A 25,954-nucleotide genomic window follows, 5' to 3' on the forward strand; every position below is an offset into this window, starting at 1 on the left:
GGAGCAGGAAGTGTCCCAGGGGAGGGAGCCGGAGGGCTCCGGCCTTTCCTTTCGGCGGCAGCCCGGCCTGCGCGGCCCGCCAACCGGGTCGCACCGTGGCGGTGAGTGTGAGTCGGCTCCGCTGCCCGCGCGCCTGGGCCCCGCTGCCCGCGCGCCCGGGCTGGCTCTCAGCGCGGTACGCGAGCCCCAGCCCTGCTCTTGCCTCCTCCCGCGCTGCATCCCCGCGCGGAGCTGGGTGTCCGCGCTGTTCGGGCGAGGACGAAGCTGTGTTGTTTTCTTTCAGGCGGCTCCATTGGCTCCCCAGCCGAGCCGTAGCATTCTGGATGATCTGGGACCGTATTTGGACTGGCCAGAGACGGAGTCTGCTCCCTGCGGAGGACCCGCCTCGACAGGGCCACCCAGGAGATAGAGCTGGAAGGATGAGGAGCTGCTGTTACTCTGGACTTGCAAGCTGCGAGGTGAGCAGACCAGAGCGGGTTATCCTGGAGGCGTGTGTGTGTGTGTGTGTGTGTGTTATCCTGGAGGCGTGTGTGTGTGTGTGTGTGTGTGTGTGTGTGTGTGTAGTGCGCGCGCCCTGAGTGGGGTGGAGGAGGTTGCCTCCCATTTCCCTGGCCTAAAATGCCCTCCTCTCTTCACTCTTTTCTGCCGATCTTGCCGCGTCCCTCCTAGGGTAACCGCTCTAGTCAAGCCCCGCCCCTGTGAGAACCCTCCCCTGATAACTAATGTTAGTTCATTCATCTGGTTTTCCTCCTGAGCCTCCTCGGCGCAGGGTGCCAGAGCGACCGAAGGGAAACCAGCCTCACTGTACCTAGGTAGATGCCCCCGAGGCCTGCCCCACTTGCAGGAACTGGATGCTGAGGCGCCTGTGCCCCTGGGACCTGAGTAATCAGAGCCCAGCAGGGAGATGGGTGGGGTGCAGATTAGGTTCCTGATGGTGGTAGTGGAAGGGGAACTCCGTGGTGGGGAGGGTGGTTTTGGGCCCCAGCAAGCTCTACTCTGAGTCCCCTTAAGCAGGTCTGTATGTCTTGGCTGGGAACCTGAAGGAAGTCCAGAGGTTTCTGGTTCTCAGGATCAGCATAGTTACTTAGTGATTTTCTTTGGCATCAGTTGATTTTTTGCTGGGTGGGAGTGAGGTCTGTACTTTTGAGCTACCAGAGGTTAGGATGATACTAGAATAGGGAGTTACCTACAGATCCTACCTTCTGACTGCTAATGGTCAGTGGCTATGATTATACCTGTGGATCATGCCTGAGGGCAGTGTACTTTCTGAGTGTCCCAAAGTGTGGATCTGGGAATAGGGAATAGTCAGATGTAGAAACCTAGTTTCTGTTATGGCCCTGTATGTGTTGGCTGGATTGTCTGCTTAATAACAGCCCCACCCTGGGAATGTGGCCAGTTGTGGTGACCAGGAGTTCCTCAAGAGCTAGAGCTCTGCCATGGATATTCTCTTCCCTGTGGGGTGTAAGCCATTGCCTTGGGCAATGAAGAGCAAGGGTCAAAGAGGATGGAGGAAAGATTGAAGTCAAGTTGTCTTTATATTTATTTATTTACTTATTTTGGCCAGTCCTGGGCCTTGGACTCAGGGCCTGAGCACCATCCCTGGCTTCTTCCCGCTGAAGGCTAACACTCTGCCACCTGAGCCACAGCGCCCCTTCTGGCCGTTTTCCATATATGTGGTGCTGGGGAATTGAACCCAGAGCTTCATGTGTAGGAGGCAAGCACTCTTGCCACTAGGCCATATTCCCAGCCCCTCAAGTTGTCTTTAAATATGATAAAGATTACTCAGATAGTTGGCTGAGTTGAGCAGAAAGCTTGTCTGAAAGAGCCAATTGTTATTATTTTGTTTTTTGAAGTGCTGGGGATAGAACCCAGGGTCTTGCACATGCTAGGCAGGTGCTTTAGACCAAGCCACACTGTAGCCTTAGTGCTGGTTTTGTGTTTATACGTGTGCGTGCACACGCATGTGAGTGTGCGTACTTGTGCCAATCCTGGGGCTTGAACTCATGGCCTGGGTGCTGTCCTTGAGCTTTGTGCTCAAGGCTAGCTACTCTACCACTTGAGTAGCTTCACTTCTGGCTTTCTCAGATAGAGTCTCATGGACTTTCCTGTCCAGGCTATCCTAGAACAGTAATCCTCAGCTCTCACCTCCTGAGTTGCTAGTATTACAGGCATGAGGCGCCAGCGCCTAGCTGGTTTTAAAATACAATGTTATTCCTCTCTGGTCCCTCCATTTCTGAGAGTCTTCTCTTCCTCTATGTTTCAATCTCTGCCTTCTAAAGTAATCTTTTCTGGGCAAGATGAATTCTAGCTTCTTGTGTGTCCAGGATGTAGTCCTGGCCCTCAGCCCTTGACCACCAGCAGAATGGATTTCCTCCCCTTGCCCCTGCTGAGAAGTCTCTTCCCATACATGTCTGTCTTCCTCCCCTCCCCCCAGCTTATTTTATAAAGTTCTCAAGAGCCAGGACAGTGACTTCAACTCCAGAGCATGAAGATAGTGGCCTGCTTTGTACATCTGTCCATCTTTGGTTCTCTCCAGAAGGACCTGGCCCCCAAAGGTACTTGAGAGCCTTAATTATATCCTTTACCTACCTGCACATGGTCTCATTGGCCCCTGGGATGCTGGAAATACCAGTGCTCTGCTGAAATGCCAACACTTTTCTCCAAGATCCGTTCACCTCTCCAGTTAGGGAATTACAACCAATGATAATGATGGGAAGGGTTATCGTTCTCTGTGTCCCCATACGTAAGGACAAATCACATAGACACTCCTTACATTTCCCAGGGCTTCTCCAAAGGGCTGGTCTCTGTGGGCTTTGTCTGCCACCACCCAGAAACGACCTCAGGAAACCAGAGCATTGAAGCCAGCGATTTCTGTTTGGAAATAGGGTCGTCTTCTGCCGCTGACCTCCATCAAATCCCATCATGCCCACAGCCCTATGCCCCCGAGTCTTGGCTCCGAAGGAAAGTGAGGAGCCCAGGAAAATGAGAAGCCCTCCTGGAGAGAACCCTACCCCTCAGGGGGAGCTTCCGAGCCCCGAGTCCTCCCGGCGCCTGTTCCGCCGCTTCCGCTACCAGGAGGCTGCAGGTCCTCGGGAGGCTTTGCACCGCCTCTGGGACCTGTGCCGGGGCTGGCTGCGGCTGGAGAGGCACACCAAAGAGCAGATCCTGGAGCTCCTCGTGTTGGAGCAGTTTCTAGCCATCCTACCATGGGAGATCCAGAGCTGGGTGCGTGCCCAGGAGCCCGAGAATGGCGAGCAGGCCGTGGCTGCAGTGGAGGCACTGGAACGGGAGCCAGGGAGACCTTGGCAGTGGGTGAGCAGGGGGCAGGCTGGGGGAAGGAGAACCTGGTTGGATAGCCCGGGCTCAGGGTTTTGGTAGGGGTAGGGTATGAGGAATTGTGTCTAGAGGCATGTCCTTTAATATCAGGCCCAGATTGAGGTTTGCTTCCTAGGAAAGCAAATCTTGCTAAGGGGTCTGATTTGGGCACGATCCTAGCATCCTTTTGAAAGCCTTGTTAAAGGCTCAGGTTGAACAGTTGGTGGCCAGCTATGGGATGCATGGTCACTAGGTAGAGAAGGTTTCTCCTTAGGCCCTTACGGAGCCTACTGACTGAACCTTGGCCAGGGTCCTTTCTACCTAGCCTTGAATAACTCTCTGGGATTGCAGCTCAAGCACTGTGAAGACCCTGTGGTGATCGATGATGGGGATGGCCCTCTGGACCAAGAGCAGGAGCGGTTACCAATGGAACCCCAGAATGACCTCACAAAGAGCCAGGATGCTCAGCCTGCAGCTCTGACACAGGGCCTAGGGCTCCTAAGTAGAGCACCAGGCCAGCTCTGCGAAGACCCAGGTATGCAGCCCATAGAATGTGTGGTGTGGTGGCTGTGTCGGTGGGAGACATCTATACTTCTCCTGAGGAGACAGAATTACAATGATTTGACCTTCCCTTACACTATTGAATGAGAATTTCGCAAGATGTAGGTCTCATTTATTGGAAAATGTACCTCTTGTGGGCTTTGTCAGTGAAGACAGCCAGGGATTGTCACTATAAACCAAGGCTTGTGGCCTGAGCAGGTCATGTACATTTCCTTTGCTAGGCAACTTTGGCTCACAGGGTCAATATGATGCTACAAATAATTCCAGACTGGCCTCAGTGTACAGTACAGGGTTCTCTGCAGTGTAGGGACCTAGATACTACTGAAATGGAGTTTTGAGTAGCTGTACAGAACGTATCAGTGGCCTTGTCTCCAGATATGCTAGATTCTGAATCCCCTCGTAGGGATGACCTGGAGCATGGTCCTGACCCTTCTAGTCTCATTGTCTTCTGTCCAATGGAGATAGTAGTCATCCTTTTTTTTTCTTTTGTTCCTTTTGTAATGGTGCTGAGATTTGAACTCAGGGCATCATGCTTGCTAGACAGGTCTTCTACTCCTTGGCCCATGCCTCCAGTCCCTCCTTTTCACTTTGTTTTTGTTTATTTTTGGCCTGAACATGGGGCCTAGACACTGTTTCTGAGCTTCTTTAGCTCCAGGCTAGTACTCTATCATTTTGAGCTACAGCTCTATTTTTGGCTTTTTTTGGTGGCTAATTGGAAATAAGAGTCTTAGGAGCTTTACTTACTGCCTTTGAACCATGATCCTCAGAGCGCAGCCCCCCCCCCTTTTTTTTTGTCTTTCAGTTAACTTTTTTTTTTAATGGTAAAAAAAATGTATATAATTAACCAGTTGGACTGAGTTTAGATGATTCCATTTTTGTTGGCAACATCTAAAGAAAGCATCATAATCAAGAGCCAGTGGAACCTATGTCTTCTTATCTCCATCAGGTTTGATCACAGTATTTACCTTAGCCACATCAGTGTCACTGAGCTTCTTCACAGCCTGTTTGATGTGATGCTTGTTGGGCTTTACATCCATAGTGAACACAAGTGTGTTGTTGTCTTCTGTCTCCTTCACGACTGATTCAGTGGTCAGGGGGAACTTGATGGTAACATAGTGGTCAAGTTTGTGTCTCCTCAGGGCATACTTCTGATGATATTTGGGCTGTCTCCAGCATTTTGGGCCATTGGAAAATGGGTGAAGTGCCTATCTTCTTTCAGCACTGCCTTGGCTTTCAAAGCCTTTTCCTTGGCTTCAACTTTATGAGGGGCAGGAGCTCCTTTTGCTTTCAATGCCATCTTGGTGGAAAGGGTTTCCAAGCTCAGCCTCTTGAGTAGCTAGGATTAGAGGCATGAGCCACTGCCACCCAGCTCTCTTTTTTTTGCCTGTCCTGGGGCTTGAACTCAGGGCCTGGGCACTGTCCCTCAACTTCTTTTGCTTAAGGCTAGCACTCTACTACTTGAGCCACAGGGCCACTTCTGGCCTTTTCTGTTTAAGTGGTACCGAGGAATCGAACCTAAGGCTTCATGCATGCTAGGCAAGCACTCTACCATTAAGCCACATTCACAGCCTCCTCCCCTTTTAAATTAAAGTGCAACTAGTAAAGTATTAAGCATGAGGCCTGAGTGTCCTGTATTTTTTAAGCTAAATTGGGCCATTCTGTGATATCTGAGGGTATTGGTTCCAGGACACTCCAGTTCAAAGCTCAAGGACATTTACATTCCTTCAGTAAAATTGCATAGTATTTGCATAATTTAGGCATATCTTCCCATGCTTTAAATTGTGTCTGGGTTATTTGTAATGCCTAATACAATGTAAATGTTGTATAAGTAAGAGTTGCATATGTTCAGTATAGACCTAGTTCTGTTCTTTTTTGTCTGAATGCATTTGAGCTGTAGTTAGTCCAGTTGGGCTTACTAGCCAACTTCATGGGAAGCTGTGGTACTTTCAGGTTGAAGAGTATCTGTGGCCTGTTGTTTATCAGGCTAGAGTTGCCACATTGCTCTTTCGTTACAATGGAGAGTTCTGGAGATCAGGACCAGTTCTTGTCATTTGCAGAAGAGTCCTGGACATTGTAATAGGCTACTCAGTGGGCTAGGCAGGGAGCTGAGTGGTAGAGTATTTGTGGAACATGTGGGAGACACTGTTTTATCTCTAGCACTGAAAAAAAACTTTTTTCAGGTTTTCAAGTTTGTTGTTTTGAGACACAGGCTTGCTGTGTGGATCAGGTTAGCCTCAAACTCTTGGTCTCAAATGCAGGGATTACAGAACTATGTAAACACTTGGAGATATAATAAGCTTTTCAGTTTTTTGTTTTTTTTTTTGCCAGTCCTGAGGCTTGAACTGAGGGCTTGGCCACTGTCCTGAGCTTCGTTTGCTCAAGGCTAGCACTCTACTTGAGCCACAGCACTACTTCCTGCTTTTTCTGTTTATGTGGCACCTAGGAATGGACCCCAGGACTTCATGCATGCTAGGCAAGCATTCTATCACTATGCCATATTCCCAGTCTGTTCTTTTTTTCCTTTCCCTTGGTTGTGTGGCTTGAACTCTGGGTCTGGGCCTGGGCACTGTCCCTGAGCTCTTCAGCTCAAGGCTAGCGCCCTACCACCTAGCCACAGTGCCACTTCTGGTTTTCTGGTGATTAATTGGAGATAAGAGTCTCACATTCTTTCCTGCCTGGGCTGACTTTGAACTGTGATCCTCAAGTCTCAGCCTCCCGTGGAGCTGGGATTAAAGAATGTGAGCCACTGGTGCCCAGCATTTTTTTTTTTTTTTTTTTGGTAAGTCTGTTAAGTTTCCATACATGTGAAAGGGTAATAATGTCTTCTGTACAAAGCAGATAACTCTTCAACCCCTGCTTGGTTAAAAGTCATGACAAGGGCTGGGAATGTGGCTTAGTGGTAAAGTGCTTGCCTAACATGAAGCCCTGGGTTCTATTCCTCCGTACCATGTAAACAGAAAAAGCTGGAAGTGGTGCCATGGCTCAAGTGGTAGAGTGCTAGCGTTGAGCACAGAGGGATAGAGCCAGTTTCAGTTCAAGCCCCAGGAATGGCCAAAAACAAAAGTGGTAACAGGTATATTAGTTTTCTGGGTAGATATGTCATACCATGGTACCACAGACGAGGAGGGGAGGGTATTTATTTTCTCACAGTTAATCAGAAAACTGAGGTTAAGGACAAGTCAGCCTTGAGTTCTTCTAAGGCTCCTTGCCTTGGCTTATAGACAGCTGCTTTCTTACTGTGTCTGGTCAAGGTTGTTCCTCTGTGTCTTATCTCTTCTGTTTAGGGACATCAGTCATGTTGAATTTTCATCCATACTAATGACTATTTTAACTTAATTACTTCTGTAGAGACATTTTCTCCAAATGCTATCTGTCCATTCTGCGGTATGTAGGGTAGAACTTCAGCATAGAAATTTGAAAGAGCCACAGTTTATTAGCTCATACCAAGCATAAGAAGCTCAAATAAACAGTCCATTTGAAAGCAACCTGGTGCATTGGAGAGGAAGTACTCGGAAGAGGCCCTGCTGTGGAGGATCAAGCCCTGGCCTTGTGATTTCTGTCTGTCTCTCTCTCTCTCTTTCTCTCTCTCTCTGTCTCTGTCTTTTTAAATTTTTTTTGGTGGGTCCTGGAGGTCCAACTCTGGGCTTGGTTGCTGTCCCTGAGCTCCTTTTTGCTCAAGGCTAGCACTCTACCACTTGAGCCATAGAGCCACTTCTGGCTCTGCAGTTCTCAGATATTAGCCTCCTGAGTAGCTAGGATTACAGACATGAGACACCAGTGCCTGGCCCACCTATGGTTTTTAGTTTATTTTGTGCCAATACTGGGGCTTGAACTCAGGGCTTGGGTGCTGCTCCTGAGATTCTTTGCTCAAGGCTAATGCTTTACTGTTTGAATGATAGCTTCTGGCTTTTTGGGGTAGTTAGTTGGAGCTAATAGTTTCATGGAGCCGCTGCTAGTGGCTCATGCCTGTAATCCTAGCTACTCGGGGGTTGAGGTAATCTTATCTACACACACACACACATACACACACAAACACACACACAACCACAAGTAGAGCTGTGGCTCAAGAGGTAGAGTACTAGCTTTGAGCACAAACTGAACCACAATACCACTTCCTCCACCTATGGGTTTTGAGTCAGCCTGGTCAGTAGTTATTATACAGAGTTGCTGTGATAAGAGTTAACAAGAAGGCTGGGAATATGGCGTAGTGGTAAAATATTTGCCTGGTATACATGAAGCTCTGGCTTTGATTCCTTAGCACCACATATATAGAAAAAAAGCTGGAAGTGGCGCTGTGGCTCAAGAGGTAGAGTGCTAGCCTTGAGCCAAAAGAAGTCAGGAACAGTGCTCATACCCTGAGTCCACGCTCCAGGACTGGCAACAAAAACAAAAACAAAACAACAACAAAAAAGAGTTAACAAGACTTGAACAAGCTACCAATCACAATTATCTTTCTGATCCTGAAGGTCTGTTGGAAATGCTAGGCTTTGTGCTGAAGCCTTCTATCATGACATCCCAAGTGTGACACTGATAGTGGTCTTATATTATCAAGGTCAAAGTAGTAGGTTTGCAGGAGCAGAATTTAAATACTCCTGTTATCCTACTCAGGAGGCTGAGATCTGAGGATCATGATATGAAGCCAACTAGAAAACTCTGTGACACTCTTACCAAAAAGCTGCAAATGGACTCAAGTGGTAAAGTACCAGGCTTGAGTGAAAAATCTAAAGGATAATGCCCACGCCCTGGGTTAAAAAATAAATGAATAAATAAAATACTCCTTCTAGCTGGGTATGGTAGCTTAAGCCCATAATTTGAGCTACTTGGGAGGTGGAGATGTAGTTCATGGGACCTTTCTTCTGAGCCCTGATGAAAGTTTGAGTATCATCTCAATGGATGGCTTGGTAGAGTGGTGTTGCCTGTCATTCTAGCTAAAGAAGGAGCACAGTGGCTGAGCACTTGTTCTTCCAGTGACACACAGAAGCACAAGTAGGAGGATCACAGCTGAAGCTATCCTGGATGTAAAAATGAAATATTACTTCAAAAATAACCAGTGCAATCCCGCTATGGATCACCTCTAAAATAACAGTAAATAACAACAAAAATGAAATAGTACTCTTGGTGGAGGTAGCTCACATCTATAATCCTAGCTACTCAGGAGGCTGAGATCTAAGGATTGTGGTTCAAAGCCAGCTTGGGCAGGAAAATGCAGGAGTCTCATATCTTCAATTAACCAGAAAGAAACTAGAAACTACAAGTGGCACTGTGGCTCAAGTGCTAGCGTAGAGCACAAAAGCTCAGACAGTGACCAAGCCCAGAGTTCAAGCCACAGGACCAGCAATTAAGAAAATTAATATATAGTGGAACAGAGAAGTCTAAGTTTCAAAGTTTCAATTAGACAGGATGAGTAAACTCAGGAGGTCTGTGGTATATAGCTTAATGGCCATAGTATTGAGTGCAAAATGATCTCAAAAAAATGATAAGTTATGTGAGGTTATGTTATGTTATTTAGCTGGATGAATTATCTTACTTTGTATATGGTTTGTACTTATGACTTTGTGCATAGTTTTTGTACTCAAAACATATCCTTTTATATTTTTCTATTATGCTGAGTAGTAAAAGTAAAATAAAAAATGAAAACACAAGCCTCAAAATTGAACACAAAAAAATACATCCTTCTGGGCTGGGAATGTGGCTTGGTGTTAGAGTACTTGCCAAGCATGTGTGAAGCCCTGGGTTCAATTCCTCAGTACCATATATGCACAAAAAAACCCAATGCTTAAGTGGTGCTGTGGCTCAGGTGGTAGAGTACTAGCCTTGAGCAAAAGAAGCTCAGGGACAGTGCCCAGGCCCTGAGTTCAAGCCCCAGGTCTGGCAAAAAAAAACACACCTGAAAACAAAACCCAAAACAAAAAACTCCTCCTTCAATCTATGCCCACCTAACTGGACCTCCTCTCCAGGCAGGCAGCAGAGTGAAGACTGTCCTCTCTTAGGCCCCCAGAGTTAATCTGCACTAGTCCTCCCCGACCAAGTTACTGTTCTAATTTCTCTCCCAACCCATGTTCACTGGCTGCTCCTGTCCCGACTGGGTCCCTGTAGACTTACTGTCCCAAACAAGATCCTGGCTTCTAGTGCTAGCTTCCTCCTCCCCCCCTTGGTCTTGGGGCTTAAACTCTGGGCTTGGGTGCTATCCCTGAGCTCTTTAGTTCAAGGCTAGCACTTTACCACTTGAGCCACAGTGCCACTCTGGCTGCTGGTGGTTATTTAAAGGTAAGAATTTCATGAGCTTTCCTGCCTAGGCTGGCTTTGAACTGTGATCCTCAGATCTCAGCCTCCTGAGCAGCTAGGATCACAAGTGTGAGCTACTGGCACCTGGCTTTAGTGCTAGCTTTGATATGACTGACTTAACAGGTGACCTTGGATTATATTCTAGGTGGACTGGGTTATATTCTGTAAGCTGAGAGTTGTATATAGGTAGTAAACTCTCATAAGTTTTAGTCTATCAAAGGAACAACTTTTTTGTGTGTAGTGCTGGGGATCATCAAACCCAGGGCCTTGTGCACAAGAATCAAACACTCTGCTACTGAATCCCCTGTCTTGACAGGAGGCATCTTTGGAAACATAATTTTTACCTAGTTGGACCTTTTTTTTTTCCTTTTTGCGTCCTGGGGCTTGAACTCAGGGCCTGAGTACTGTCCTCGGGTGCTTTTTGCTCAAGGCTATCACTTGAGCCACAGTGCTGCTTCTGGGTTTTTCTTTTTTTTTTTTTTTTTTGGCCAGTCCTGGGCCTTGGACTCAGGGCCTGAGCACTGTCCCTGGCTTCTTCCCGCTCAAGGCTAGCACTCTGCCACTTGAGCCACAGCGCCGCTTCTGGCCGTTTTCTGTATATGTGGTGCTGGGGAATCGAACCTAGGGCCTCGTGTATCCGAGGCAGGCACTCTTGCCACTAGGCTATATCCCCAGCCCCTCTGGGTTTTTCTGTTTATGTGGTACTGAGGAATCGAACCCAGGGCTTCATGCATGCTAGGCAAGCAGTCTACTGCTAAACCACATTCCCAGACCCTAGTTGAGCCTTTGACCAGGTATGTGGTCATTGTTGGCAGAGCTTGAGCGAGGCATAGTTTCCAGACAGAGAAACATTAGATTATGGCAAAGGCCTTGAAGGCCCAAAACAAGAAGTGAGGTGTTTCCAAAGTCCCACTCTGAGCTCAGTCAGGAGATGGTGCTTAGGTCCTGTCCGGTACTCTTCCAGGAGCTTCTGACAGAAACGATTCTCACTTTTCCCTCCCTTCTCTTCCTTCCCTTCCCTTTACCACCTTTCCTTTCTCTTTCCTCCTACTCTCTTTTTCCTTATTACCTTTTCTCCTCACTTTGTGTTTTTCCCCTTCTGGTGCTGGGGCTACTCAGGTCCTCATGCTCACTCACATTCAAAAGGTGTGGCACTCTACTGCTTGAGCTACAGCTCTACTCTGGCTTTTTTGTGGTTAATTAGAAATAAGAGTCTTGTTTCTGCCTGGGCTGGTTTTGAATCACAATCCTCAGATCTCAGTCTCTTGAATAGCTAGGATTATAGGCCATTAGCACCCAGTCTGAGTTTGATTTTTCAAAAATGTGTTAATTTTTTAGTACTAGGTTTTAAACTCAGGGCCTCATGCTTGTGGGGCAGATGCTCTACCACTTAAGATAATGCCTCCCAGATAGAGTCTGATGTTTTTGCTAGAGCCAGCTTGGACTACTTTCTTCTACTTATGCCTCCCAGCTATAGCTGATATGACAGGTGTTTGGTATTTTTTTGTTTGTTTAGACAATGTCTCATTATGTAGCCCAGACTGTCCTCAAACTCTGAGCCTTTCAGCCTCCTGAGTTCTGGGACTATAAGGGTATACCACCACAATCTAATATCAACATTTTAGACTCAACATAAGTAAGATCAGGCAGCATTTGTCTTTCTATTTGAAGCTTGTTTCAAATAGTATAAGATCCTGCTGCTTGATCTGTGTTGTTGCAAATGATAATACTACCTTACTAGTGTAGGCTAAATAGTACCCCATTGTGTATACATAGCACATTTTCTTTATCTAATCACCAGCTCTAGGATACCTAGGTTGACTCCACTCCTTGGTTATTGTAAGTACTGCAGTGAACATGAGACATTTTTATTTCATTCCTTAGAGACTCATGGTGGGATTGTTAGATTGTTGGGTAATTCTGTTTTTCATTTTGAGACCCTCTTATGTTTTCTCTAATGGCTGAGATTCATGTTCTTACTGGCAGTGGATAAGTGTTCTTTATGTAAATGTATGTGATGACCAGAGTCCCGTGGAGACTCATTCCCCTTTGGTCCTTGTTGGTACTTTCTTTTCCTTTTTTATTTATTTATTTTTTTGCTTTTTGCTGGTCCTGGGGCCTAGGCTGTGTCCCTGAACCTCTCTGTGCACAAGGCTAGTGCTATGCCACTTGAGCCACTGTTCTACTTCTGGCTTTTTCTGTTTATGTGGTAGTGAGGAATCAAACCCAGGGCTTCATGCATGCTAGGCAAGCACTTTACCACTAAGTTATATTCCCAGCTCTGGAATTTTTCTGTTTGTTTGTTGGTTTAACTTATTTTTTTCGGTCATGGGACTTGAACTCTGGGCTTTGGTGCTGTCCCTGAGTTCTTCAGCTCAAGGCTCCTTCTGGTTTTCTGGTAGTTGATTTGAGATAAGAGTCTCACAAACTTTCCTTCCCCGGCTGGCTTTGAACCTGGCTTTGAACCATGATCCTCAGGTCTCAGCCTCCTGAGTAGCTAGGATTACAGGTGTGAGCCACTGGTGCCTGGCTGTTAGTTTATTTTGTGTGCCATTCCTGGGGCTTGAATTCAGGGCTTTGGCCACTGTTCCTGAGCTTCTTTTGCTGAAGGCTAGTCATAGCTCTACTTCTGGCTTTTTTTTGGTGATTTGGAGAGAAGAGTTTCAGAGATTATACTGCCTGGGCTGCCTTAGAACCATTGTTCTCAGAACTCTTCTTCATGAGTAGCTAGTATTACAGGTGCGAGCCACCAGTGCCCAGTTTGTTTTCCCTGTATTTTAGACAACAAAACTGAAGTCCTGAGGTGAGGTCAGGTAGCTAATTATATTTAACCCAGGCATCCCTGTGGTAGCCAAAATGGTACATATCTGAAATGTTGTGGTTTGCAAAGCACTTCTCCTGTGCTTCTTATCTTCCAGGTGAGAATAAACCTGAGTTTTAGGAAAAGCATCAAGAATGGCTATTGGTTTTCACTTGAAATTTTCTTTGCTTGCAAAATTGGAAGTAGACAAGCCCTAAGGAGCCCAAGAGGTAAGGGTGCCAGGCCCGGCTCCCTTCTGAACACTTTTCAATCTCTTTCAGTTCCTCAGGATGTTGTCCTTCAAGAGGAGAGTATGAGGGATGCCCAGCCAGTGACTACCTGCCAACTGCCCCTGGTGAGTAATTCCTGCAGAGTCCTTGAAAACCTGGCATTTGCCTCTCTGAGCTACATCACAGGGCTGGGCAGCTTTCCTGGGACCTTGGCCAGTTTGCTGTTAGATGGTTAGCCGCAGCCCGGAAAAATGAGCAGGACTGGATTGAGCCATATCTCATGCTGCCTTGTGCAGACAGTGGTGACAGAGTGGCCAGGCGTCCTTAGCCACAGACCTCTGAGCATCTCTAGATTCTCTTGTGAAGAGGAGATGCTCAGCTCTTTGTTTCACAGCATGTTTTTAATATAATCTTAAAAGCAACAGCTGTAGCTGGGAATGTGGCTTAATGGTAGAGTGCTTTGTCTAGCATGCACGAAGCCCTGGGTGGGTATGATTCTTCAGTACACATAAACAGAAAAAGCCAGAAGTGGTGCTGTGACTCAAGTGGTAGAGTGCTAGCCTTGAGCAAAAGCTCACTCATGGACAGTGCCCAGGCCCTGAGTTCATGCCCCAGGACTGGCAAAACAAAAACAAAAAATAAAAAAGCAATAGCTATATTTCAGAGGTATTAGGGAATAGCAGAAGAAGAACACATAGGCAATTCTATATAACTCCGGTGGTCACAAGAGAATTTCCTGGGTCTTTCTTTGCAAGGCTTGCTCCCTTGGGTTTTCTAAGGGGCTGTTGCTGGGGGCTGCTTGTGGGTGCTCTCCCACCACCCCCCCCCCCCCGGCCCAGCCCCCCAGCTTAGCTGCTCCCAGCAGCTGACATCTTGACATTTCCAACTAGCCCTCTTTACTTTCCTCCTACACATTTCACTGCTGGTGTGGTGTTGAGTTACCATAGTATTACTTGTTCCTAGAAGGTTTGAACTTGCTGTATTTCATTGTTCCCAGTGATAGATTATGAACAGCAGCTGGGCCGCTGGTGTTAAAGTACCAGCCTGGTAAGCACTAAGCCCTATGTTCAAAGCTCGGTACTGTCAGAAAGAAAAAGAGAACAGACAACTCCCTTACCCAAAATTCTTGGGCTCAGAAGAGTTTGGCTTTTGGGATATTTTCATTAATATATTGAGATGCCTGGGAATGGGACTCGATTCTAAACATAAAGTTCATTTGTGTTTCATATAAACTTTTGAATATATCACCCCTGGTGGCATGAGCCATCAATGTCTGACTGTATTTTTCTCATTAAACTGACCTAGTCTTGCTTCTGTCCCCTCCCTTCTACTATTGAGCCCATCTACTGAGCTTTTACCACAGTATTATGCTTTCTGTGCTTACTTTTCTACTTATCCTTGTGTATGTGTGTGTGTGTGTGTGTGTGTGTGTGTGTATGTATGTGTATACATTGTTATTTGTTAAATGGCCTCATGCCTTATGGTCTTGTTTTTCTTTTTTTTGGCCAGTCCTGGGGCTTGTACTCAGGGCCTGAGCACTGTCCCTGGCTTCTTCTTGCTCAAGGCTAGCACTCTGCCACTTGAGCCACAGCGCCACTTCTGGCCATTTTCTGTATATGTGGTGCTGGGGAATCGAACCCAGGGCCTCATGTATATGAGGCAAGCACTCTTGCCACTAGGCCATATCCCCAGCCCTGGTCTTGTTTTTCTTTCTTTCTTTCTTTTTTTTTTTTTTTTGGTGAGGTAGGGGGGTGTCAGTCTTGGGGCTTGAGCTAGTACCCTGGTGTCCCTGAGCACTTTTGCTCAAGGCTAGCACACTATCATTTTGAGCCACAGGGCCACTTCCTGTTTTCTGGTGGTTAATTGGAGGTAAGAGTCTCATGGACTTTCCTGCCCAGGCTGGCTTTGAACCCTGTCCTCAGATCTTAACATGAGCCACCAGGGCCCAGCAGCTTAGCTATTTTGTGCAAGGCTAGTGCACAAACTTGACTCATACCTCCATTTCCACTTCTGCCTTTTTGCTGGTTAATTGGAAATAAGAGCCTTACAGACTTTCCTGCTTGGGCTGGTGATCTTAACATTTCAGCTTCCTGAATAGCTGGATTACAGGCGTGAGCTACCAGTGCCCCAGCTGTAATTATTTCTATTATGTTGTGTTTCTTTGTAGAAATTTCTAGCTATCTTTTTCCCTCCCTCCCTCCCTCCCTTCCTCCCTCCCTCCCTCCCTCCCTTCCTGTAAGAGTTAATGAAGTAGGTTGCCCAAGTGGCATTCAGGCAGGAGAGAAAGCTTTTTACTGAACTGCCTGGCCAGAGAGAAGGGAGGGACCACCGCCCAGTCCTGTCCTGCCTTATCTAGGGCAGGGGCTGGAAGGTGTGGTCAGGTGGATTAGGATGTGACCTCAAGGAAGGGGGAAGTAACTGCCTCCAGGTATGCTAGTTACCCAGGTAGCTGGGTGGAGACTTAACCAGGTAGAGCCTTCCGGGGTGGACCTTTCCCTCCCTCCCCCGCTTCCTTCTTTCCTTCCTTCCTGTGTTGGTCTTGGGGCTTGAACTCAGGGCCTGGGATCTGTTCCTGAACTTCTTTATGCTCAAGGCTGGCGCTCTACCTTCTGAACCACAGTGCCATTTAGTTTATTGTAGATAAGAGTCTAATGGGGGCTGGGAATGTGGCTTAGTGGGTAGAGTGTTTGCCTGGCATGCATGAGGCCTCGTTTTGGTTTCTCAGTAACACATAAACAGAAAAAGATATAAGTGGTGCTGTGGCTCAAATGGAGTGCTAGCCTTGAGTCAAACAAGCTCAAGGACAGTGGCTAGGCCCTAATAAGTTCAAGCCTGCGGAATGGCCAAAAAAAAAAAGTCATGGACTCTGCCCAGCTGGCTTCAAACTTCAATCCTCAGCTCTCACCCTACTAAGTAGCTAGGATTACAAGCCTGAGCAACCAACCAGTGCCTGGTTTTTCCCTTCCTTCCTTCCTTCCTTCCTTCCTTCCTTCCTTCCTTCCTTCCTTCCTTCCTTCCTTCCTTCCTTCCTTCCTTCCTTCCTTCCTTCTCCCTCCCTCCCTCCCTCCTCCCTCCCTCCCTCCCTCCCTCTTTGGTTTGTTGTAGGGCTTGAACTAAGGAACCAGGCACTGTCCCTGTGCTTTTTTGTTCAAGGCTTGTGTTCTACCTCTTTGAACCACAGCTCCACTAATGATTTTTTTGGTGATTAATTGGAGATAAGAGTGTCATAGACTTTCCTGCCCAGGCTGGCTTTGAATTGTGATTCTCAGATCTCAGCTTCTTAAGTAGCTAGGATTACAACTATTCTTATCCTTAATTAACCACTGAAAAACTGGAAGTGATTGTTTTTGTTTTTGTTTTTGCCAGTCCTGGGGCTTGGATTCAGGGCCTGAGCACTGTCCCTGGCTTCTTTTTGCTCAAGGCTAGCACTCTGCCACTTGAGCCACAGCGCCACTTCTGGTCATTTTCTGTATATGTGGTGCTAGGGAATTGAACCCAGGGCTTCATGTATACGAGGCGAGCACTCTTGCCACTAGTGTATATTCCCAGCCCCCTGGAAGTGATTCTGTGGCTCAAGTGGTAGAACGCCAGCCTAGAGCACAAAGGTCTCAAGGACAGCACACCTAGGCCCCTAGTTCAAGTCCCACAGTCCTCCCCGCGCCCCCCCCCCCCAAAGTCTTTCAGACTTTCTTGCTGGGGCTGGCTTTGAAATGCAATCCTCAGATCTCTAGCTTCCTGAGTAGCTAGGATTATAAGCAAGAGCCACTTATGTCTGTTTTTTTTGTTTGTTTGTTCGCTTATTTTCCATTTGTTTTTTTTTTTTTTTTTTTTTTTTGGCCAGTCCTAGTGAGCACTGTCCCTGGTTTCTTTTTGCTCAAGGCTAGCACTCTGCCACTTGAGCCACAGCGCCACTTCTGGCCATTTTCTGTATATGTGGTGCTGGGGAATCGAACCCAGGGCCTCATGTATAGGAGGCAAGCACTCTTGCCACTAGGCCATATTCCCAGCCTCCATTTGTTTTGAATGTCCTTATTGCTCTTGGGAGCATCTTCATTTGTCTTCCTAGGAGCAGCTCTGCATAGCAGTGTTGGCATCTGTCTTTTTTTTCTGTTTGAAATCTGTTTTGATTCTTGATTAAAAAAAAAAAAAGTGTGATTTCCCCCCTCACCCCCCACCCCTTAGCCTGTAGCCTTTGTGATTTTATGGGATAAGATCTTACTTAAGCCTTGAGTAAAACAAGCTCAAGGACAGTGTCTAGGCCCTAACAAGTTCAAGCCTGAGGAATGGCCCCCCCCCCCCCAAAGAAAGTCATGGACTCTGCCCAGGCTGGCTTCAAACTTCAATCCTCAGGTCTCAGCCTACTAAGTAGATAGGATTACAGGCATGAGCAACCAACCAATCTCTCATGGGATTAAAATCTTACTGAAGTTTGTTGCAGGTGGCTCATTCTAATCCTACCTACTCTGGAGGCTGAGATCTGAGGATTATCCAAGATGACTGGGGCACAAAAAGATTTATTTCCAATTAATCACTGAAAGGCCAGGTGGAGAGCTATGACTCAAGTGGTAGAACTCTAATTTGGAGTTAAAAAAAAACAAAAACAAACAAAAAAACACCAACCTCAGCTGTGGCACCCAGGCCCTGAGTTCAAGCCCCAGTACTGGGATAAGATAAATTAAAAAAACAAAAAAATTCCTTCAGTTTAATCATTAACATCCATCACACCTCCCCCACACACTGGAGTTTGAACTCAGGACTTTGTTCTGGTAGAGCTCCTCTGGTAGAGCAGGAGCTCTACCAATTGAGCCACAACCTCAACCCTGTTTTTTTATTTTGACAAAATCTCCAGTGAGAGAACTAGTCAGCTTCTTACCTGGTCTCCATTAAAAGGGAAGTGAGTGCATTCTTTTTCCAATACCTGAGTGGAAGGTGTTCCAGCTTCTCTGTGATCTCTGCTGATCACATGGGTGAGGGAATTCCAGCTTCCTACTCATCCTTCTCTGAGACTGCCCTGCAGTGGTGTTGGGATGCCTCATGGCAGCCTGATGAGAAGTGTACATTTCTCTTTGTTCTTCGGTCTGTCTTGGTAGGCTGCCTCTCTTCTGGCCCTGTGACTGAGAAAGCAGCTTCTGTTAGGGTTTTATTTGTTTTGTTTTCTTGTTTGTGCTCATGGTGTGTCTGGTTTGCCGCCTCCTTCAACTTCAAGTCTGGTATATATGAGGCAAAAAGAAAACTCACCACCATGATGTTCCTCAGGTTCAAAGTTGCCTGGGTCATCTATTGCCTTCTCTTCTCTTTATTGAGTCTTTGTTTTAGATATAGTATCCAGGGCTTTTAGTTGTTTTTTTAAAAATATTTTTGTTGGTTGTGGGGCTTGAACTCAGGGTCTGGGTGCTGTTCCTGACTCTTGCTCCAGGCTAGAGGTCTACCACTTTAAGCCACAGTACCACTTCTGGTTTTCTGTTGGTTAATTGGAGATAAGAGTCTCATGGCCTTTCTTGCCTGGGCTGGCTTTGAACTGATCTCAGCCTCCTGAATAGCTAAGGTTATATGTGTGAGCCACTAGTGCCTGGCATTTAGTTCCTAGTGTGAGGAAGATTTCATTCATTCATTCATTCATTCAGTGCCTGTAATTAGCTTTTTCACTGCAGGCTGGCTACCACTCAATTCACAGCCTTACTTTTGGCTTTTTGCTAGTTAATTAGAGATTTAGAGTGCCATAGACTTTATGACCCAGCTGGCTTTGTTGTTTGGTTTTGTTTTTTTGCCAGTCTGGGGGCTTGAACTCAGGGCCTGAGTATTGTCCCTGGCTTCTTTTTGCTCAAGGCTAGCACTCTGCCACTTCAGCCACAGCGCCACTTCTGGCTTTTTCTGTATACATGGCACTGAGGAATCAAACCCAGGGCTTCCTGTATACGAAACAAGCACTTTACCACTAGGCCATATTCCCAGGCTCCCCCCTCCTCCCCCCAAGCTGGCTTTGAATTGTGATCTTCTGATCTCAGCTTCCTGAGTAACTAGGATTATAGGAGTGAGCATCCAGTTCCTGGCTTTGAAATCCTTTTTTAAGAAATTGCCTGTTCCTGCCTGGGCAAAAGGGATATTTCAAATAACTATATAAAAATATGAATCCCAGGCACCAGTGGCTCATACCTGTAATCCTAGCTACTTAGGATGAGATTTGAGGATCGTACTTCAGAGTCAGCTTAGGCAGAAAAATTAATGAGACTTGTATCTCCAACTATCTACCCCCCAAAAAAATGCCCAAAACAAACAAAAAACAACCCAGAAGTGGAGCTGTGGCTCAAGTGGTAGAGCATTAGCTTTGAGAACAAAGTTTAGGGTCAGCACTGTGTCCCCAAGATTAAGCCCCCAGGACTAGTATACACGCACACACACATACTCTCTCTCTTTCTTATTTTTGGCAGCTAAGACAATATGACTTAGACTAGATAATCTAAAACACAGAAAGGATTGATTTTTGGGTAACACAATCAAAATTCCCCAAAACAAAATTACTATAGTAAGTCCAAACTAAGTATAAGGATCATAGCAAGATTCAGCAGCTTGTAGCTCAGAGAAGCCTGGTCTTGACTTGAGCCATCAGTAACATTTTCTTTTTTCTTTTTTTCTTTTTTTTTCATCAGTAACATTTTCTCTGGTCATATGGCGCCTGAGGCCACTGTGAATCATTTCACCTAGTGTTCTGTGGGACACATGAGTCACAGAGAAAATACCCTGAGTTTGGTTGCCTAGGGCTCACATCTGGAAAGGATCTTTCTGGTATAGGGCAGTATGCAGAGCCATCAAGTGTAATTCTAGGGAGAATGTTACTCTCTTTGCCTTCTGACTTTTTTTGTTGTTGGTTGTGGGGCTTGAACTTGGTCTGGGTGCTGTCCCTGAGCTGTTTTGCTCAAGACTAGTGTTCTACTACTTTGAGCCACAACTCTGTTTCTAGTTTTTTGTTTTTTTTTTTTCTCCCCGCTGTCCCTTAGCTCTTTAGCTCAAGGATAGCACTCTACCACTTGAACCACAGCATCACTTCTGGTTTTCTGGAGGTGATTTGGAGATAAGTCCTGGACTTTCCTGCCCGGGCTGGCTTTGAACCTTGATCCTTAGATCTCAGCCTCCTGCGTAGCTAGGATTACAGGTGTGAGCCACCAGAACCTAGCTCAAATTCTGGTTTTTAGGTAGTTTGGACTTGCCTGCTTAGATTGGCTTCAAACCATAATTATCAGAATCTCAGTCTCTTGAGTAGCTTGGATTATAGGTATGCGCCAGTAGTGCATGGCAAGGCATATTTTTGAACCAAAAGGCAGATCTTTACAAGAGACCTATTCTGTTGGTACCTTGATCTTGGATTTTTCAGCTTCCAGAATCGACAGAATTGTTGTTTAGAGGCCACCAGTCTATAGTGTTTGGTCATAGCATCCCAAATGGAATAAGATACCTAGTTCATCCCTAAACTGAGATCTTCTGTTCTTCTATGGTTTCAGAACCGGGTTTCTCCATTCAAGGACATGATCCTATGCTTCTCTGAAGAGGACTGGTCCCTTCTAGACCCTGCTCAGACTGGCTTCTACGGAGAGTTCATCATTGGGGAGGACTATGGGGTCTCAATGCCTCCAAGTAAGACCTAACTCCCTATGCTCACCAAGACAAGGAACTGGAGGAGGTCTCGCTCTGAGTCGGTATCTTCCTCCTGGAAGATAGGACACTGGGCACAGCATCCAGTCTTACTGTTCATCTTCCAACCTTGAGAGGAGGCCATTGTGCAGGGTCTCTGTAGCCACCTACTTCACTGCACATGTAGGCCAGGCTTCCCAGTCTGTCCTATAAAACCAAATATGACTATTTCAGCATTTCCATTCTTCTTCAATCATTCTTGCCCTATCGCCTCTTTTCAGACTTACAAGATTGTCCTCTGAGAGCTGCCCTGGGCCTGTGCTGTCCTTCCAGTGTGCTGCCTCTATTGCCCTTCCCTGCTTGCCCTGGACTTTGCACACCTTTCATCCCCTCCTGGTCCCTGACTGTGTCATCCCTCAGGGGCTGGATGGGGAGCCCCACACTGGGCCTGGCCCTGATTGCCTGCAGGAACATGTCACAAATCTAGGTGTGTCCTGCCCCTCTCTAAACAGATGAAGCACCAGCCCAGCCAGATCTTTCCCAGGGAGAGGAGAATGAACCACAGGTTCCAGAGTTTCAGGATCTCCAGGACAAAGAAGGGCCTCAGGTCTCCTATTTGGGTGAGTATGATCCAGAAGTGGGTGGTGTAAAGTGACATGTTTTTTTTCTCACCAGAGCTGGGATGCTCCCTTATTTTCCCATAGTCCTCAGCCACTCATCTAGATCCTCTACACAGTGTTGGTGATGTTCCATGTCTTGCTTTGTCCCTGACTTGCTAAAACAATTGGATTCTCTTTTTGTCATCAACATGGATTGTTCTCCCTTTACCAAGAACTCATAAATAACAGGAGTTCCCTGCCTATAAGAGCAGCACCTGATTCGTACTGACAAGCCAGTGAGCCCTCCAGGAGTGAAGTCAAGATGCTTGGGACAAGCCAAGCCACTGGGGGAGTCTCTTCCTGATCAGGCACTGAGCATAGCCCCTCTGACACTTTGCCTTCTGCTCCTTTTACCTACCTTTACACAAGTGCTGTGGAGAGGGGGTAGGCCTTGTCTTGGTGTTCAGTTGTCCACCACACATTCTGTGCGTCTAAAATGCATGCTTGTAACCTCTGTGTCATGCTGTGAACAGCTTGCCCCTTTGGAGAAATAGCTTTGTGTTCAGTGAGCAGCAGCCCTGGAACTCCTGTGTGGCATCAAGGTGGTCATGTTCTGGTGAACCATCTTCATGTGGAACAAGTACCCTGAGCCTCTGGCGTGGTGTGGTAGCTCCTATCCCTCTGGTCTTTGCCCCACAGACTACATGGGCCGTGTTTGTAGAGAGTCTGCAGGTCTGTGTGTAGAGAACCTTGCAGTTGAAGCCATTACTTGTGGTGGCTACAAAGATAAACTGACCAAGATCTACAGTGATCCTGTCTAGCTTCAGAACTCAAATTGATGGTATCAGCACATTTTACCCTTAGCTTTGTTCAGTCAGCAACATGGAGTGGCTACTTCCTTGCTAGGCCCCAGTGGGAAGCCCCACAACCTCAACTCAGCCTGGCCTCCTTTCTGGCTCCAGGTAGTGGTAACAGCACAAGACAATCACTTCTCCCATTTTCTTTTTTGGAAAGACTTTCCCAGTCTTCAGCCATTCCAGGTGGATGAAAGAAAGAAGTGGGAAGAGCTACAAGTGTCAGCTCCCCAGGCCTGTCAGCAAGTGATGCTCAATCAAAGCAACTGCCCAGGTAAGGGGGGTGGGGAGTGTGGGGCTCCAGGCATGTACAGGGGCAGGAGGTGAAATTCAGTGACTCTGGGCGGTCTGGGAACATTAAGCAACCTTAATGTGAAACAGCAGTGCAGGGCTAGGGTCTCACTGCAAGATTTGCAGCCACAGATCACTTTAGTTATTGTGTATAACTTGCTAAGTCTTTGTCCCTGGTGCTCACACATGGCATCTGGCGCCCTCTGGCCCCAGAGGTCTTTGGCATGATCCTGACAGACTTTTTCTGTGCTTGGATAGATAAGTGAGGTGGCTTGTGCACAGAAGGCCTGGGATACATTTCACAGGACACATTTACTGGTCCTGGTGTGGCCCCAGGTGTTTCCTTCTCACGCTCCAGTGGCCCCTGCAGTGTACCTTAAGCCCTTTGGTCACGGAGCTCTCCAAGCAGAGCCTTACTAGACAGAGTTTCTAGGGTGGGATGTGGCTGGATGGCACCACTGACCCACGCTGATTGCCTGTAGCTGGAGGTGACTCATCCTCCCCATCCTTGAAGAACAGCCTCGACCAGGAAGTGACCATAGAGATTGTCCTGTCCAGCTCTGGGGATGAGGACTCCCAGCATGGCTCGTACTGCACAGAGGAGCGGAGGAGCAGCCCAGAGAAGCAGCCCAGCCTTCCTGCCTCTCGTCGGAGCAGCGCTGAGGTGGGGGGTGAAGTGCAGACCTCCCAAAAGTCCTACGTGTGTCCCAACTGTGGGAAGATCTTTCGCTGGAGGGTCAACTTCATACGGCACCTGCGGAGCCGCAGGGAGCAGAAGCCGCACGAGTGCTCGGTGTGCGGGGAGCTGTTCAGTGACAGCGAGGACCTGGACGGGCACCTGGAAACCCACGAGACCCCAAAGCCCTACAGGTGTAGCGTCTGTGGGAAGAGCTTCCGCCTCAATGCGCACCTGCTCTCGCACAGGCGGATACACGTGCAGCCAGACAGACTGGAGCCAGTGCAGAAGAGAGAGGAAGACGCGTCGGAGAGCGAGGGTACCGAGCCCCTGCTAGAAAAGAGCAAGGCCAAGCCGAGCGTGCAGTGCCGTGACTGTGGGAAGGGCTTCCAGCGGCAGGACCAGCTGCTCAGACACCGCAGCACCTTCCACCTGAAGGATGAGGCGCGTCCCTTCCGGTGTCGGTACTGCGTGAAGAGCTTTGTGCATAACTACGATCTCCTCCGCCATGAGCGCCTGCACATGAAGCGGCGTTCCAAGCAGGCCCTGAACTCCTACTGAGCCCCGCACTAGGTGCAGCCCCACTCAGAGTGGTCACTTGCCCCACATGCACTACGCACCTGCCCCAGGACAGACACTGCAGCTCCTTCTGCCTTTTGCTCTCAGGTAGTGTCCGACTTCTGGTGCCATGGGAGTCCCCTTCCTCCCTAGACAAGGAGAGTGGCCTAACCAGCCTTCCTTCCGATTCTGCTGTGCCAAAAACCAGGGGAGTCATGTCGCTACCAGCTTTAGCATACTCCATATGTGTGTCTTAACAGACCCTCCCTCTAGTATTCCCTAGATCCTGGGGGGTGGGGGGTGGCTGCCCCCTACTTCAGTTGACCCCCTCAGTGATTGCTAACCATTCCTCAGCATATTCTCTTCCAGCATACTCCCTTCTATCCTCCCCTGTTTGAACATCTTCCCCTGGCTCTAGGGTTGCTGCATTTCCTGTCTGGCAGTGAGAAGCTGACAGTGGGATGATAGGCTGACAGGAAGACAGTGTGGGACTAGGACACAGTAGAGAGCAGGGCCAAATACACTGAGCTATATCCTGTTACCAGAAACCAGTGCCAACCCACCCTGTCCACAGGATTACCCCACAGATCCGAGACTATCATTAGGCCTTTGGGCTTGGAGTCTGTGTGTAGGGGGGCCCAGATCTCCTTGGAGTGGGAGAGAGACATAGACCTTTTCATTTGCTCTGGCAGCTGAGTATTACGGATGGGGTGCTCATTCCAGGCAAAGCTCCCATTTTAAACTTGTCTACCTACTCCAACCTATCCTTTTCTTTTAATCCTGAAGGTCCTTAGGAAATGTGTGGTAGAAGTTGAGTTGTCATGGCCCTGTTCCTCCCCTGTTCTGTCTGGGGCCGTGTAGCTCAGTCCTGGAGAAGGGCTCTTCTGCTGAACAGAAGGTCCTGTGAAGTCATGTCCTACATAGATACTGACTTGGAGACTGGCTGGGGTAGTTTCCTACCAGTGTTGTACCATGGTAGCAAACAACAGGAGACTATACTTGGACTCGGCTGCATTTCCAGAGTCAGGTGTTAGCAAGGCTGGTTCTTTGTGAGGATATGAGGGAGAATTGGTCTTGTCCCAGGTTTGTTGGTTTGTAGTCACATTACACCCTTTTCCTTCATGTGCACACAGCAGTTCTCCATGTGTGTCTGTCTCCATATTTCCCTTTTGGATAAGGAGACCAGTCCCTGGCTCAGGGCCCATCCTACCTGTGCCAGTATAACCTTTTCTGTATTTGCAGTGACCATTTCCTAAAGTCCCATTCTGAGGTACTAGGGGTCAGGACTTGAACCTTGGGATTTTGAGGACACAGTTCAAGCCACAACTCCATATAACATCATGGCACTGTTGTTGGTCCTGATTCAGATGAGCCAGTACAAGCTTCAATTGACTTGTTTGCCATTCCAACAAAGGTAGGATCCAAACCCAATAATTCTCATTCAGGGCTGCTATTGTTAGGATGGAAGAATCTTCATAACCTTTAGAGATCAAATCCTGGGGTTCTGGACTGTGAGTGACATAGTAGGTAGTAAGACCTCAAGCAATCAAAAACACGGTCTTAATTATTCTGACAGACTGGTGAAGTGGGCCAGGCTTCGTGATGACAAGGCGTCGAGGCTTGGGTATAGCTGTGGCTGGACCTGAACACTGTAACCAGGCTGCTCCTTTGTGTTCTGTGGCAGACAGGAAGCCTGGGAAGATGAATTTAAGGCTCCTGGTGCTCTTTGTCACTTGATTTTCATGTCAAGAAGCCTCTACCCAAACTGAAAGAGTTATATGATTTTATAACTAAATTTCTATTTCTGAGTAGCTGCATCTATATACCCAGGAATAGTAAATGCAATAAAATTATTTGGTCCTACTTGGAACATGAAATAAACTGCTAAATGTCTTGGTTTCTAAATAGTCTTTCTTGTATTGATATACCTGGAAAGGGGAGTAGCTTTTAATTTTTTTTTTTATTATTATAAAGGTGATGGGGCTGGGAATGTGGCTTAGTGGTAGAGTGCTTGCCTAGCATGCATGAAGCCCTGGGTTCCATTTCTCAGTACCACATAAATAGGAAAGGCCAGAAGTTGCTCTGTGGCTCAAGTGGTAGAGTGCTAGCCTTGAGCAAAAGAATTTGCTCAGAGACTGTGCCCAGCCTCCTATTTCAAG

The 25,954-nt window shown here is 47.3% G+C and overlaps 1 protein-coding gene across 4 annotated transcripts; it reads left to right on the forward strand.

Moving 5' to 3' along the window:
* On the forward strand, positions 1-25,687 carry Znf496 (zinc finger protein 496). Of its 4 annotated transcripts, none has more exons than XM_048357289.1 (10): positions 1-101; positions 284-458; positions 2,435-2,555; positions 2,783-3,312; positions 3,667-3,850; positions 13,243-13,316; positions 20,688-20,820; positions 21,330-21,437; positions 22,431-22,544; positions 23,044-25,687. In XM_048357289.1, the coding sequence occupies exons 4-10, from the start codon at positions 2,923-2,925 to the stop codon at positions 23,796-23,798; spliced, it is 1,758 nt and encodes a 585-aa protein (XP_048213246.1). In that variant the 5' UTR covers positions 1-101; positions 284-458; positions 2,435-2,555; positions 2,783-2,922; the 3' UTR covers positions 23,799-25,687. The 4 variants fall into 4 exon arrangements, with proteins under 4 accessions (XP_048213246.1, XP_048213247.1, XP_048213248.1 ...); XM_048357290.1 differs by having other exon boundaries at positions 2,886-3,312; XM_048357291.1 differs by lacking the exon at positions 2,435-2,555.
* Positions 25,688-25,954: the final 267 nt, after the last annotated feature.

Source organism: Perognathus longimembris, chromosome 11, assembly GCF_023159225.1.
Source record: "Perognathus longimembris pacificus isolate PPM17 chromosome 11, ASM2315922v1, whole genome shotgun sequence".
NCBI classification, from domain to species: domain Eukaryota; kingdom Metazoa; phylum Chordata; class Mammalia; order Rodentia; family Heteromyidae; genus Perognathus; species Perognathus longimembris.